The 14,122-nt window shown below is 38.3% G+C and overlaps 1 protein-coding gene across 1 annotated transcript in view; it reads right to left on the bottom strand.

Moving 5' to 3' along the window:
* The window catches only part of LOC138305860 (protogenin B-like), a 48,431-nt gene that overhangs the window by 20,153 nt on the left and 14,156 nt on the right, over positions 1–14,122 (bottom strand). Inside the window, exons 5-7 of the mRNA XM_069246123.1 lie at positions 7,333–7,452; positions 6,010–6,204; positions 2,397–2,655 (exon numbers count right to left, since the gene is read on the bottom strand). Of these exons, the coding sequence (XP_069102224.1) occupies positions 2,397–2,655; positions 6,010–6,204; positions 7,333–7,452 (574 nt within the window). The remainder of the gene's footprint in view (positions 1–2,396; positions 2,656–6,009; positions 6,205–7,332; positions 7,453–14,122) is intronic.

The following is a 14,122-nucleotide window of genomic DNA, read 5'->3' on the forward strand; positions in this document are numbered from 1 at the left end:
AATTAATTAGATATCGTGTCATGGTAGCCATTTTCGATTTGGGATCAACCAGAGATGTAACAACACTTTGTCAGGACCATGTCAGGACCATTTCATGCAAGTTTCAGCCAAATCGCACCGGTAGAACTTGAGAAGAAGTTCAAAATCTGTTTTCAAGATGGCGGCTGTGGCGGCCATCTTGGATTTCGGATCGACCCGAAAAATAACAACACTTTGTCAGGACCATGTCAGGATCATTTCATGCAAGTTTCAGCAAATTCCACCGGTAGAACTTGAGAAGAAGTTCAAAATGTGTTTTCAAGATGGCGGCTGTGGCGGCCATCTTGGATTTCGGATCGACCCGAAAAATTGACAACACTTTGTCGGGACCATGTCAGGATCCTTTCATGCAAGTTTCAGGCAAATCGCACCGGTAGAACTTGAGAAGAAGTTCAAAATGTGTTTTCAAGATGGCGGCTGTGGCGGCCATCTTGGATTATGGATCGACCAGAAAAATTAACAACACTTTGTCGGGACCATGTCAGGATCCTTTCATGCAAGTTTCAGGCAAATCGCACCGGTAGAACTTGAGAAGAAGTTCAAAATGTGTTTTCAAGATGGCGGCTGTGGCGGCCATCTTGGATTATGGATCGACCAGAAAAATTAACAACACTTTGTCGGGACCATGTCAGGATCCTTTCATGCAAGTTTCAGGCAAATCGCACCGGTAGAACTTGAGAAGAAGTTCAAAATGTTTTTTTCAAGATGGCGACTGTGGCGGCTATCTTGGATTTTGGATCGACCAGAAAAATAACAACTTTTTGTCGGGACTATGTCAGGATCATTTCATGCAAGTTTCAGCCAAATCGCACCGGTAGAACTTGAGAAGAAGTTCAAAATGTGTTTTCAAGATGGCGGCTGTGGCGGCCATCTTGGATTTTGGACTGACCCGAAAAATAACAATACTTGGTCAGGACCATCTTTGGATCATTTCAGGTAAGTTTCAGCTCAATCCCACTGGTCAAACTTGAGAAGAAGATTGAAATGTGAAAAGTTTACGGACGGACCCTTCGGGTCAGATGACCTAAAAACATACTATAGAACAGAGAGGATTGGTATGAAGGGACTTACTGCATAACCAAGGGAGGTAGACTACTTTATAACCAAGGGAGGTAACTTACTGTAGAACAAATGGAGGTAAGGTGGCAGTGTACAGTAGATTTGAAAAATTCAGCAAAATAAAGTGCAGGCTTTAATTATGTACACACAGCTTTTTACCCTTAAATAACATCTATATAAAAGTACATATTTTTTTAATATACACATCATTTGTAATTGTTATGCAGAGCTCATTTTTTTGACAGGTCTGCTTTTTGTGGTTTTGTGAGCCTGTAAAAACTATGGTAACCAAATTTGTTTTTTCGGTCTTACTGTACCCTGCTACATAACCTACTGCATAACCAAAGAAGGTAACTACTGTATAACCAAGGGAGGTAAACTACTGTATAACAAAGGGAGGAAACTACTGTAAAACCAAGGGAGGTAAGTACTAAATAACCAAGGGAGGTAAAGTACTGTATAACCAAGGGAGGTAAACTACTATATAACAAAGGGACGTAACTACTGTATAACCAAGGGAGGTAACTTATTGTATAACCAAGGGAGGTAACTTATTGTATAACAAAGGGACGTAACTACTGTATAACCAAGGGAGGTAACTTATTGTATAACCAAGGGCGGTAACTTATTGTATAACAAAGGGACGTAACTACTGTACAACCAAGGGAGGTAAACTACTGTATAACCAAGGGAGGTAACTTATTGTAAAACCAAGGGAGGTAATCTACTGTATAACAAAGGGAGATAACTTACTGTATAACCAAAGGAGGTACATGTAACTTATTGTATAACCAAGGGAGGTAACTATTGTATAACCAAGGGAGGTGACTACTGTATAACCAAGGGAGGTAAACTACCGTATAACCAAGGGAGGTAACTTATTGTAAAACCAAGGGAGGTAATCTACTGTATAACAAAGGGAGATAACTTACTGTATAACCAAAGGAGGTACATGTAACTTATTGTATAACCAAGGGAGGTAACTATTGTATAACCAAGGGAGGTGACTACTGTATAACCAAGGGAGGTAACTACTGTAAAACCAAGGGAGGTAACTTACTGTATAACCAAGGGAGGTAACTTACTGTATAACCAAGGGAGGTAAACTACTATATAACAAAGGGACGTAACTACTGTATAACCAAGGGAGGTAACTTACTGTATAACCAAGGGAGATAGCTTATTGTAAAACCAAGGGAGGTAACTACTGTATAACCAAGGGAGGTTACTTATTGTATAACCAAGGGCGGTAACTTATTGTAGATAACTGTAGAACAACTAGAGCAGATGTTACTCACCTCCTGACGGTGACCTTGTGACTATTGTTGGCAGTGCTGTACTGGACAGTGTAGTAGATGATGTCCTGAGGAGTGCGGGGCGGACGCCAGGAGAAAGACACGGTAGATGAGGACAGGGGGTAGGGCTTCAGGTCTACAGGGGGAGGGGGCAGAGCAGGCATGTTAGGGTTGTGGGTCTGGAACAGTAGGGGTACCATGCCAACCACTTTCTCCTCTGTACTCAAAACCATCAACACAGCCTCATAGAACTTCTCTAGTTCTGGAATCAATACAAAATGTTTATTTATAAATTGGTTTTTATATGATATATAATTCAATAAATTGATCTATCTTGAGCCTTTCGGAAATATTTAGGCCTACAAAAATGTTCAAACCTGTTATTTAGTGATAAAATTGTTGAATTTCAGATATTGAGTACATCCCAGATGTGGTAGTAGTATTGATAATATACACAGTACTGACACCCTCTGATAATGTATAATCAGGTGATCAAAAATCAGGTGATCAAAACAAGTCGTGTCTACACTGGGACCTGATGATGTATAATCAGGTGATCAAAACAAGACGTGTCTACACAGGGACCTGATGATGTATATTCAGGTGATCAAAACAAGGCTTGCCTTAGTACACAGGGACCTGATGATGTATAATCAGGTGATCAAAACAAGGCTTGTCTTAGTACACAGGGACCTGATGATGTATAATCAGGTGATCAAAACAAGGCGTGTCTTAGTACACAGGGACCTGATGATGTATAATCAGGTGATCAAAACAAAGCGTGTCTTAGTACACAGGGACCTGATGATGTATAATCAGGTGATCAAAACAAGGCGTGTCTTAGTACACAGGGACCTGATGATGTATAATCAGGTGATCAAAACAAGGCGTGTCTTAGTACACAGGGACCTGATGATGTATAATCAGGTGATCAAAACAAGGCGTGTCTTAGTACACAGGGACCTGATGATGTATAATCAGGTGATCAAAAAGACGTGTCTACACAGGCTGATGATGTCAGTGATCAAAACAAGTACACAGGGACCTGATGATGTATAATCAGGTATCAAAACAAGCGTGTCTTATACACAGGACCAGGTGTCTTAGTACACAGGACCTGATATGTATAATCAGGTGATCAAAACAAGGCATGTCAGTACACAGGACTGATGATATATCAGTGATCAAAACAAGGCGTGTCTTGTACACAGGGACCTGATGATGTATAATCAGGTGATCAAAACAAGATGTGTCTTAGTACACAGGGACCTGATGATGTATAATCAGGTGATCAAAACAAGGCGTGTCTTAGTACACAGGGACCTGATGATGTATATTCAGGTGATCAAAACAAGGTATGTCTACACAGGGACCTGATGATGTATTATCAGGTGATCAAAACCAAGTGTGTCTTAGTACACAGGGACCTGATGATGTATAATCAGGTGATCAAAACAAATCGTGTCTACACAGGGACCTGATGATGTATAATCAGGTGATCAAAACAAGTCGTGTCTACACTGGGACCTGATGATTTATAATCAGGTGATCAAAACAAGACATGTCTTAGTACACAGGGACCTGATGATGTATAATCAGGTGACCAAAACAAGACGTGTCTACAAAGGGACCTCATGATGTATAATCAGGTGATTCAAACAAGGCGTGCCTTAGTACGCATGGACCTGATGATGTATAATCAGGTGATCAAAACAAGGTGTGTCTACACAGGGACCTGATAATGTATTATCAGGTGATTAAAACAAGACGTGTCTTAGTACACAGGGACCTGATGATGTATAATCAGGTGATCAAAACAAGTCGTGTCTACACAGGGACCTGATAATGTATTATCAGGTGATCAAAACAAGTCGTGTCTACACAGGGACCTGATGATGTATAATCAGGTGATCAAAACAAGTCGTGTCTACACAGGGACCTGATAATGTATAATCAGGTGATCAAAACAAGGCTTGTCTACACAGGGACCTGATGATGTATAATCAGGTGATCAAAACAAGTCGTGTCTACACAGGGACCTGATGATGTATAATCAGGTGATCAAAACAAGGCGTGTCTTAGTACACAGGGACCTGATGATGTATAATCAGGTGATCAAAACAAGGCGTGTCTACACAGGGACCTGATGATGTATAATCAGGTGATCAAAACAAGGCGTGTCTACACAGGGACCTGATGATGTAAAATCAGGTGATCAAAACAAGGCGTGTCTTAGTACACAGGGACCTGATGATGTATAATCAGGTGATCAAAACAAGTCGTGTCTACACAGGGACCTGATGATGTATAATCAGGTGATCAAAACAAGGCGTGTCTTAGTACAGGGACCTGATGATGTATAATCAGGTGATCAAAACAAGGCGCGTCTTAGTACACAGGGACCTGATGATGTATAATCAGGTGATCAAAACAAGGCGTGTCTTAGTACACAGGGACCTGATAATGTATAATCAGGTGATCAATACAAGTCGTGTCTACACAGGGACCTGATGATGTATTATCAGGTGATCAAAACAAGGCATATTTACACAGGGTTCGAAGACAACAGTGAAGTTTCATTAAAATTGACCAAATAGTTTTAGGAGATGTATGAGCAAAAACTATTTTATAATGAACTAGTTACCATGGCAACCAAAAGTCTGGAAAAATTAGGCTACTTGCCTACATATTCTCAGCAAATGTTAATTGTTAAGGAATGCGCTCTATTGTTTCTAAGCCAAAAACTAAAAACAAATGGTTCAATTTTCACATTTGTTTGATTCATGCATACTTGGTATGGTTACCATGGCAACTAAAATTTTATTTTTTACTATTTATAATGTTAGAAAACTTCTATTATATTCAAATCAGGGATGTACTAAACATTTTAAACACAACATCTTAACACTTACTAGTTAAAACAAGAGGCCCATGGGCCTTAACGGTCACCTGAGTTAGGATATATATATATATAATGAAACAAATAATGAAACAATTAAAGACAATTATAAACACTATACGCTGGGCCTTGAAGTTAGTCAGTGATTTATAAATTTAACTTTTTAGACTATGAAGAGTATTTGCTTCCATCAAACCTGTGAACTTCACAAGTATTTTTTTATATCTTAATCATTTTGACCCCTTTTGACCCCGCTCCTAAGGCCCCTGGGGGTCAGTCATAGAAAATTTGTTAATAGGATTAAATGGCCATCTCATACTGATAATTCTGACAACATTTGACTCGTTTCCTATTACAAATGACCAAATAATGCTCAAAAAAGGGTTTTCAGCAGTTTTGGAGAAGAAGTCCAAAATGTAAATTGTTTACGGACATACGTCGCACAACGGACGACGCACGACGATGGACAAAAGGCGCTTAGAACAGGTCACTTGAGACTTTGTCTCAGGTGACCTAAAAATTGATGGATTTGGTGGCTAAAAACTCTCTTATAACCATACATGGTTTTTACAATGAAAAGTCTTAAAATTACATGGAAAATAATTCAATTACAGAAGAAAATCTTGATATGCACAACATGGTCATTTTCTAGTTCACAGGGGTAATTGTAGAGAGTTATGTAACTGTCAGCTTTACTATAAGTAAAACAATCTTTACCAAGTCCTGACTTGTACAAAGTGGTTGTTGTAGCATTGACTTCTGTGACGTCGGCAGTCATGCCGTCTTGTTCTAAAATTTTGTGGATGGACAGACGGTATCCGAGTACAGGTTCAGAAATATTGCCCAGGCTCCAGTAAAAACGTACAGTATTATTGTTTATCATCAAAACCTCCAGATCAGGAGCAGGTAACTCTGTCAAACCAATACAAAGATATTAACATACAAGGGCAGGTAACCCTGTCAAACCAATACAAAGAGATTAACATACAAGGGCAGGTAACCCTGTCAAACCAATACAAAGAGATTAACATACAAGGGCAGGTAACCCTGTCAAACCAATACAAAGAGATTAACATACAAGGGCAGGTAACCCTGTCAAACCAATACAAAGAGATCAACATACAAGGGCAGGTAACCCTGTCAAACCAATACAAAGAGATTAACATACAAGGGCAGGTAACCCTGTCAAACCGATACAAAGAGATTAACATACAAGGGCAGGCAACCCTGTCAAACAATACAAAGAGATTAACATACAAGGGCAGGTAACCCTGTCAAACCAATACAAAGAGATTAACATACAAGGGCAGGTAACCCTGTCAAACAATACAAAGAGATTAACATACAAGGGCAGGTAACTCTGTCAAACCAATACAAGGAGTTAACATACAAGGGCAGGTAACTCTGTCAAACAATACAAAGAGATTTACATACAAGGGCAGGTAACCCTGTCAAACAATACAAAGAGATTAACATACAAGGGCAGGTAACCCTGTCAAACCAATACAAAGAGATTAACATACAAGGGCAGGTAACCCTGTTAAACCAATACAAAGAGATTTACATACAAGGGCAGGTTACTCTGTCAAACCAATACAAACATATTAAAATGTAGGGGCAGGTAACCCTGTCAAACCAATACAAAGAGAATATACAAGGGCAGGTAACTCTGTCGAACCAATACAATTAGATTTACATACAAGGGATGGTAACTCTGGCAAACCAAACAAAGAGATTAAAATACAGGGGCATGTAACTCTGGCAAATCAATACAAAGAGAATATACAGGGGCAGGTAACTCTGTCAAACCAATACAAAGATATTAACATACAAGGGCAGGTAACCCTGTCAAACCAATACAAAGAGACTAACATACAAGGGCAGGTAACCCTGTCAAACAATACAAAGAGATTTACATACAAGGGCAGGTAACCCTGTCAAACCAATACAAAGAGATTAACATACAGGAGCAGGTAACTGTGGCAAACAATACAAAGTGATTAAAAAACAGGGGCAGGTAACTCTGTTAAACTGACTTACCCGGATCTATACTAGGGGTTTGGTGTAAAGTCCAGCTCCAGCTGTGTTCCTCCAAACTTGGATAACCAACATCAGTCCCCGCCAAAACAAGTAGGTAGTAGTCTGTATCAGATCTCAGGCCTAGTCAACAGCAAGTCACAAGCAAGTTTCTTTTATACACAGGAAGTCACAAGGTTAACTCCCTTTAATACAGAACAAGTCACAAGGTTAACTCCCTTTAATACACAACAAGTCACAAGGTTAACTCCCTTTAATACACAACAAGTCACAAGGTTAACTCCCTTTAATACACAACAAGTCACAAGGTTAACTCCCTTTAATACACAACAAGTCACAAGGTTAACTCCCTTTAATACACAACAAGTCACAAGTTTAACTCCCTTTAAATACACAACAAGTCACAAGGTTAACTCCCTTCAATACACAACAAGTCACAAGGTTAACTCCCTTCAATACACAAGTCACAAGGTTAACTCCCTTTAATACACAACAAGTCACAGGGTTAACTCCCTTTAATACACAACAAGTCACAAGGTTAACTCCCTTTCAATACACAAGTCACAAGGTTAATTCCCTTCAACACACAAGTCACAAAAGTTAACTCCCTTTAATACACAACAAGTCACAAGGTTAACTCCCTTTAATACACAACAAGTCACAAGTTTAACTCCCTTTAATACACAACAAGTCACAAGGTTAACTCCCTTTAATACACAACAAGTCACAAGTTTAACTCCCTTTAATACACAACAAGTCACAAGGTTAACTCCCTTTAATACACAACAAGTCACAAGGTTAACTCCCTTCAATACACAACAAGTCACAAGGTTAACTCCCTTCAATACACAACAAGTCACAAGGTTAACTCCCTTTAATACACAAGTCACAAGGTTAACTCCCTTAATACACAAGTCACAAGGTTAACTCCCTTTAATACACAAGTCACAAGGTTAACTCCCTTTAATACACAACAAGTCACAAGGTTAACTCCCTTTAATACACAACAAGTCACAAGGTTAACTCCCTTTAATACACAACAAGTCACAAGGTTAACTCCCTTTACTATACACAAGTCACAAGGTTAACTCCCTTTAATACACAAGTCACAAGGTTAACTCCCTTTAATACACAAGTCACAAGGTTAACTCCCTTTAATACACAACAAGTCACAAGGTTAACTCCCTTTAATACACAACAAGTCACAAGGTTAACTCCCTTTAATACACAGGAAGTCACAAGGTTAACTCCCTTTAATACACAGGAAGTCACAAGGTTAACTCCCTTTAATACACAACAAGTCACAAGGTTAACTCCCTTTAATACACAAGTCACAAGGTTAACTCCCTTTAATACACAGGAAGTCACAAGTTTAACTCCCTTTAATACACAGGAAGTCACAAGGTTAACTCCCTTTAATACACAAAAAGTCACAAGGTTAACTCCCCTAATACACAACAAGTCACAAGGTAACTCCCTTAATACAAAAAAGTCACAAGGTTAACTCCCTAATACACAACAAGTCACAAGGTTAACTCCCTTTAATACACAGGAAGTCACAAGTTTAACTCCCTTTAATACAGTACTTAATGCGTCTAACATTCCCTCCAACGTGTTTTAGATTCGTTTGCGTTTCTTTCATTTAGTTTCTTTTGCATTTTGTTTCGTCGGGCGTTTTTCGTTTGCGTTTCGCGTTTTCGTTCGTTTGCGTTTTGATTCGATTTCGTTTGCGTTCGTTTGCGTTTTGATTCGTTTTGGCTGTCGTTCGTTTGCATTCCAATTAGTTTACCGGATGTTAATCATTGATATTTGATTAGGAATGCTTGACTGCGCATGTGTTGGCTAAACTAAAAGTCGAGTCAAACGACGGTGTAGGCCGATAAATTTATGTGTTCTGGACAATGTAGTAAACATACACAAATCAATTTTAAAAAAATCCTTTTGTATCTAGACATTAATTACATTTGATACATGTAACCTACACACATTGTCTGATAGTAAGGATCATTTGTATACCTTTCTGTAAGGACTTATATAGTACTAGCTATACACGTGTATGTGCTACAGGGGGACAGGTACAATATACACTTGTAACACCCGCAGGGCTGGATAAAGTGGACTGAAGGATTACAGACAGGTGTGAACTCACGCCACAGGACGCCGTACTGCTGGTCATAATATATATATATAACTCACTGGTGCATACATTATAAAAAAAATCATATCCGACTCATCAATGTTAGCATTGGATCACATTATTTTCTAGTGATACACACTATTCTAATAATAAAATAACACAATTAATAATATCTCAACCATAAAACGAATTCTTTTTTTTAAAAAATATTTTATGTGAAATTAAGAACGCACCGAAGTCAATAGATATCAAATCATAATTGACTTATATATATATATACATAATCGTCCAACACGAACTGACAGTTGATATATGTACATTCAACTGTATCTCTGTATTTACACGTATTCGCCATTGATGTAATTGATCATGTATTTTATTGGTATGTTGATGTAACAAAACACACGAGGAATAAAACACCATAGAGCTGGTTTTCTGTAATGACTAGAATAACACAACATTGTTGTTTTTGTGGTATGCTTTGGTACATGTACATGCACGGGGTCACGTACGCATAATATACATCGTATCCTAAATAAACATGTGAGGGGCCGTGCACGTCTGAGGCAATCAGTGAGCCATTGTTCATGGGTGACTGCACTTGACCAGGTGTGATACAAGTTGACACAAAATCAAAATATGCCGCTCTCAAATAACAAATGGTATAAATGAAAGCAAGTAAATCGAGAGGGGGAGTGGGGATGGAGAGGGGTAGAGTGTTGTACATGTGATGTCCGTGAATTATAAAGCTACAGGTGAGTGTCCACATTGATATCTATATAAAGTCACAAGGTTAACTCCCTTTAATACACAAGTCACAAGGTTAACTCCCTTTAATACACAAGTCACAAGGTTAACTCCCTTTAATACACAAGTCACAAGGTTAACTCCCTTTAATACACAACAAGTCACAAGGTTAAGTCCCTTTAATACACAGGAAGTCACAAGGTTAACTCCCTTTAATACACAAGTCACAAGGTTAACTCCCTTCAATACACAAGTCACAAGGTTAACTCCCTTTAATACACAAGTCACAAGGTTAACTCCCTTTAATACACAGGAAGTCACAAGGTAACTCCCTTTAATACACAAGTCACAAGGTTAACTCCCTTTAATACACAAGTCACAAGGTTAACTCCCTTTAATACACAAGTCACAAGGTTAACTCCCTTTAATACACAAAGTCACAAGGTTAAGACCCTTTAATACACAGAAGTCACAAGGTTAACTCCCTTTAATACACAACAAGTCACAAGGTTAACTCCCTTTAATACACAACAAGTCACAAGGTTAACTCCCTTTAATACACAACAAGTCACAAGGTTAACTCCCTTTAATACACAACAAGTCACAAGGTTAACTCCCTTTAATACACAAGTCACAAGGTTAACTCCCTTTAATACAACAAGTCACAAGGTTAACTCCCTTTAATACACAACAAGTCACAAGGTTAACTCCCTTTAATACACAAGTCACAAGGTTAACTCCCTTTAATACACAACAAGTCACAAGGTTAACTCCCTTTAATACACAACAAGTCACAAGGTTAACTCCCTTTAATACACAACAAGTCACAAGGTTAACTTCCCTTTAATACACAAGTCACAAGGTTAACTCCCTTTAATACACACAAGTCACAAGGTTAACTCCCTTTAATACACAAGTCACAGGTTAACTCCCTTTAATACACAACAAGTCACAAGGTTAACTCCCTTTAATACACACAAGTCACAAGGTTAACTCCCTTTAATATACAACAAGTCACAAGGTTAACTCCCTTTAATACACAACAAGTCACAAGGTTAACTCCCTTTAATACACAACAAGTCACAAGGTTAACTCCCTTTAATACACAACAAGTCACAAGGTTAACTCCCTTTAATACACAACAAGTCACAAGGTTAACTCCCTTTAATACACAGGAAGTCACAAGGTTAACTCCCTTTAATACACAACAAGTCACAAGGTTAACTCCCTTTAATACACAACAAGTCACAAGGTTAACTCCCTTTAATACACAGGAAGTCACAAGTTTAACCCCCTTTAATACACAACAAGTCACAAGGTTAACTCCCTTTAATACACAACAAGTCACAAGGTTAACTCCCTTTAATACACAACAAGTCACAAGGTTAACTCCCTTTAATACACAACAAGTCACAAGGTTAACTCCCTTTAATACACAACAAGTCACAAGGTTAACTCCCTTTAATACACAACAAGTCACAAGGTTAACTCCCTTTAATACACAACAAGTCACAAGGTTAACTCCCTTTAATACACAACAAGTCACAAGGTTAACTCCCTTCAATACACAACAAGTCACAAGGTTAACTCCCTTTAATACACAACAAGTCACAAGGTTAACTCCCTTTAATACACAACAAGTCACAAGGTTAACTCCCTTTAATACACAAGTCACAAGGTTAACTCCCTTTAATACACAACAAGTCACAAGGTTAACTCCCTTTAATACACAACAAGTCACAAGGTTAACTCCCTTTAATACACACACAAGTCACAAGGTTAACTCCCTTTAATACACAACAAGTCACAAGGTTAACTCCCTTCAATACACAACAAGTCACAAGGTTAACTCCCTTCAATACACAACAAGTCACAAGGTTAACTCCCTTTAATACACAAGTCACAAGGTTAACTCCCTTTAATACACAACAAGTCACAAGGTTAACTCCCTTTAATACACAACAAGTCACAAGGTTAACTCCCTTTAATACACAACAAGTCACAAGGTTAACTCCCTTTAATACACAAGTCACAAGGTCCCACAGGAAGTCACAAAAGTTAACTCCCTTTAATACACAACAAGTCACAAGCTGAGATTCCTTTCCCTTCAATACACAACAAGTCACAAGGTTAACTCCCTTCAATACACAACAAGTCACAAGGTTAACTCCCTTTAATACACAAGTCACAAGGTTAACTCCCTTTAATACACAACAAGTCACAAGGTTAACTCCCTTTAATACACAACAAGTCACAAGGTTAACTCCCTTTAATACACAACAAGTCACAAGGTTAACTCCCTTTAATACACAACAAGTCACAAGGTTAACTCCCTTCAATACACAACAAGTCACAAGGTTAACTCCCTTTAATACACAACAAGTCACAAGGTTAACTCCCTTTAATACACAAGTCACAAGGTTAACTCCCTTTAATACACAAGTCACAAGGTTAAACTCCCTTTAATACACAACAAGTCACAAGGTTAACTCCCTTTAATACACAACAAGTCACAAGGTTAACTCCCTTTAATACACAAGTCACAAGGTTAACTCCCTTTAATACACAACAAGTCACAAGGTTAACTCCCTTTAATACACAACAAGTCACAAGGTTAACTCCCTTTAATACACAAGTCACAAGGTTAACTCCCTTTAATACACAACAAGTCACAAGGTTAACTCCCTTTAATACACAACAAGTCACAAGGTTAACTCCCTTTAATACACAACAAGTCACAAGGTTAACTCCCTTTAATACACAACAAGTCACAAGGTTAACTCCCTTTAATACACAGGAAGTCACAAGGTTAACTCCCTTTAATACACAACAAGTCACAAGGTTAACTCCCTTTAATACACAACAAGTCACAAGGTTAACTCCCTTTAATACACACAAGTCACAAGGTTAACTCCCTTAATCACAAGTCACAAGGTTAACTCCCTTTAAGTTCCCTTCAACACAACAAGTCACAAGGTTAACTCCCTTTAATACACAAGTCACAAGGTTAACTCCCTTTAATACACAACAAGTCACAAGGTTAACTCCCTTTAATACACAACAAGTAACAAGGTTAATTCCCACAACAAGTCACAAGGTTAACTCCCTTTAATACACAACAAGTCACAAGGTTAACTCCCTTTAATACACAACAAGTCACAAGGTTAACTCCCTTTAATACACAACAAGTCACAAGGTTAACTCCCTTTAATACACAACAAGTCACAAGGTTAACTCCCTTTAATACACAACAAGTCACAAGGTTAACTCCCTTTAATACACAACAAGTCACAAGGTTAACTCCCTTTAATACACAACAAGTCACAAGGTTAACTCCCTTTAATACACAAGTCACAAGGTTAACTCCCTTTAATACACAACAAGTCACAAGGTTAACTCCCTTTAATACACAACAAGTCACAAGGTTAACTCCCTTTAATACACAACAAGTCACAAGGTTAACTCCCTTTAATACACAACAAGTCACAAGGTTAACTCCCTTTAATACACAACAAGTCACAAGGTTAACTCCCTTTAATACACAACAAGTCACAAGGTTAACTCCCTTTAATACACAACAAGTCACAAGGTTAACTCCCTTTAATACACAACAAGTCACAAGGTTAACTCCCTTCAATACACAACAAGTCACAAGGTTAACTCCCTTTAATACACAACAAGTCACAAGGTTAACTCCCTTTAATACACAACAAGTCACAAGGTTAACTCCCTTCAATACACAACAAGTCACAAGGTTAACTCCCTTCAATACACAACAAGTCACAAGGTTAACTCCCTTCAATACACAACAAGTCACAAGGTTAACTCCCTTTAATACACAACAAGTCACAAGGTTAACTCCCTTTAATACACAACAAGTCACAAGGTTAACTCCCTTTAATACACAAC

The sequence above is a fragment of the Argopecten irradians genome, chromosome 13, assembly GCF_041381155.1.
Source record: "Argopecten irradians isolate NY chromosome 13, Ai_NY, whole genome shotgun sequence".
NCBI classification, from domain to species: Eukaryota; Metazoa; Mollusca; class Bivalvia; order Pectinida; family Pectinidae; genus Argopecten; species Argopecten irradians.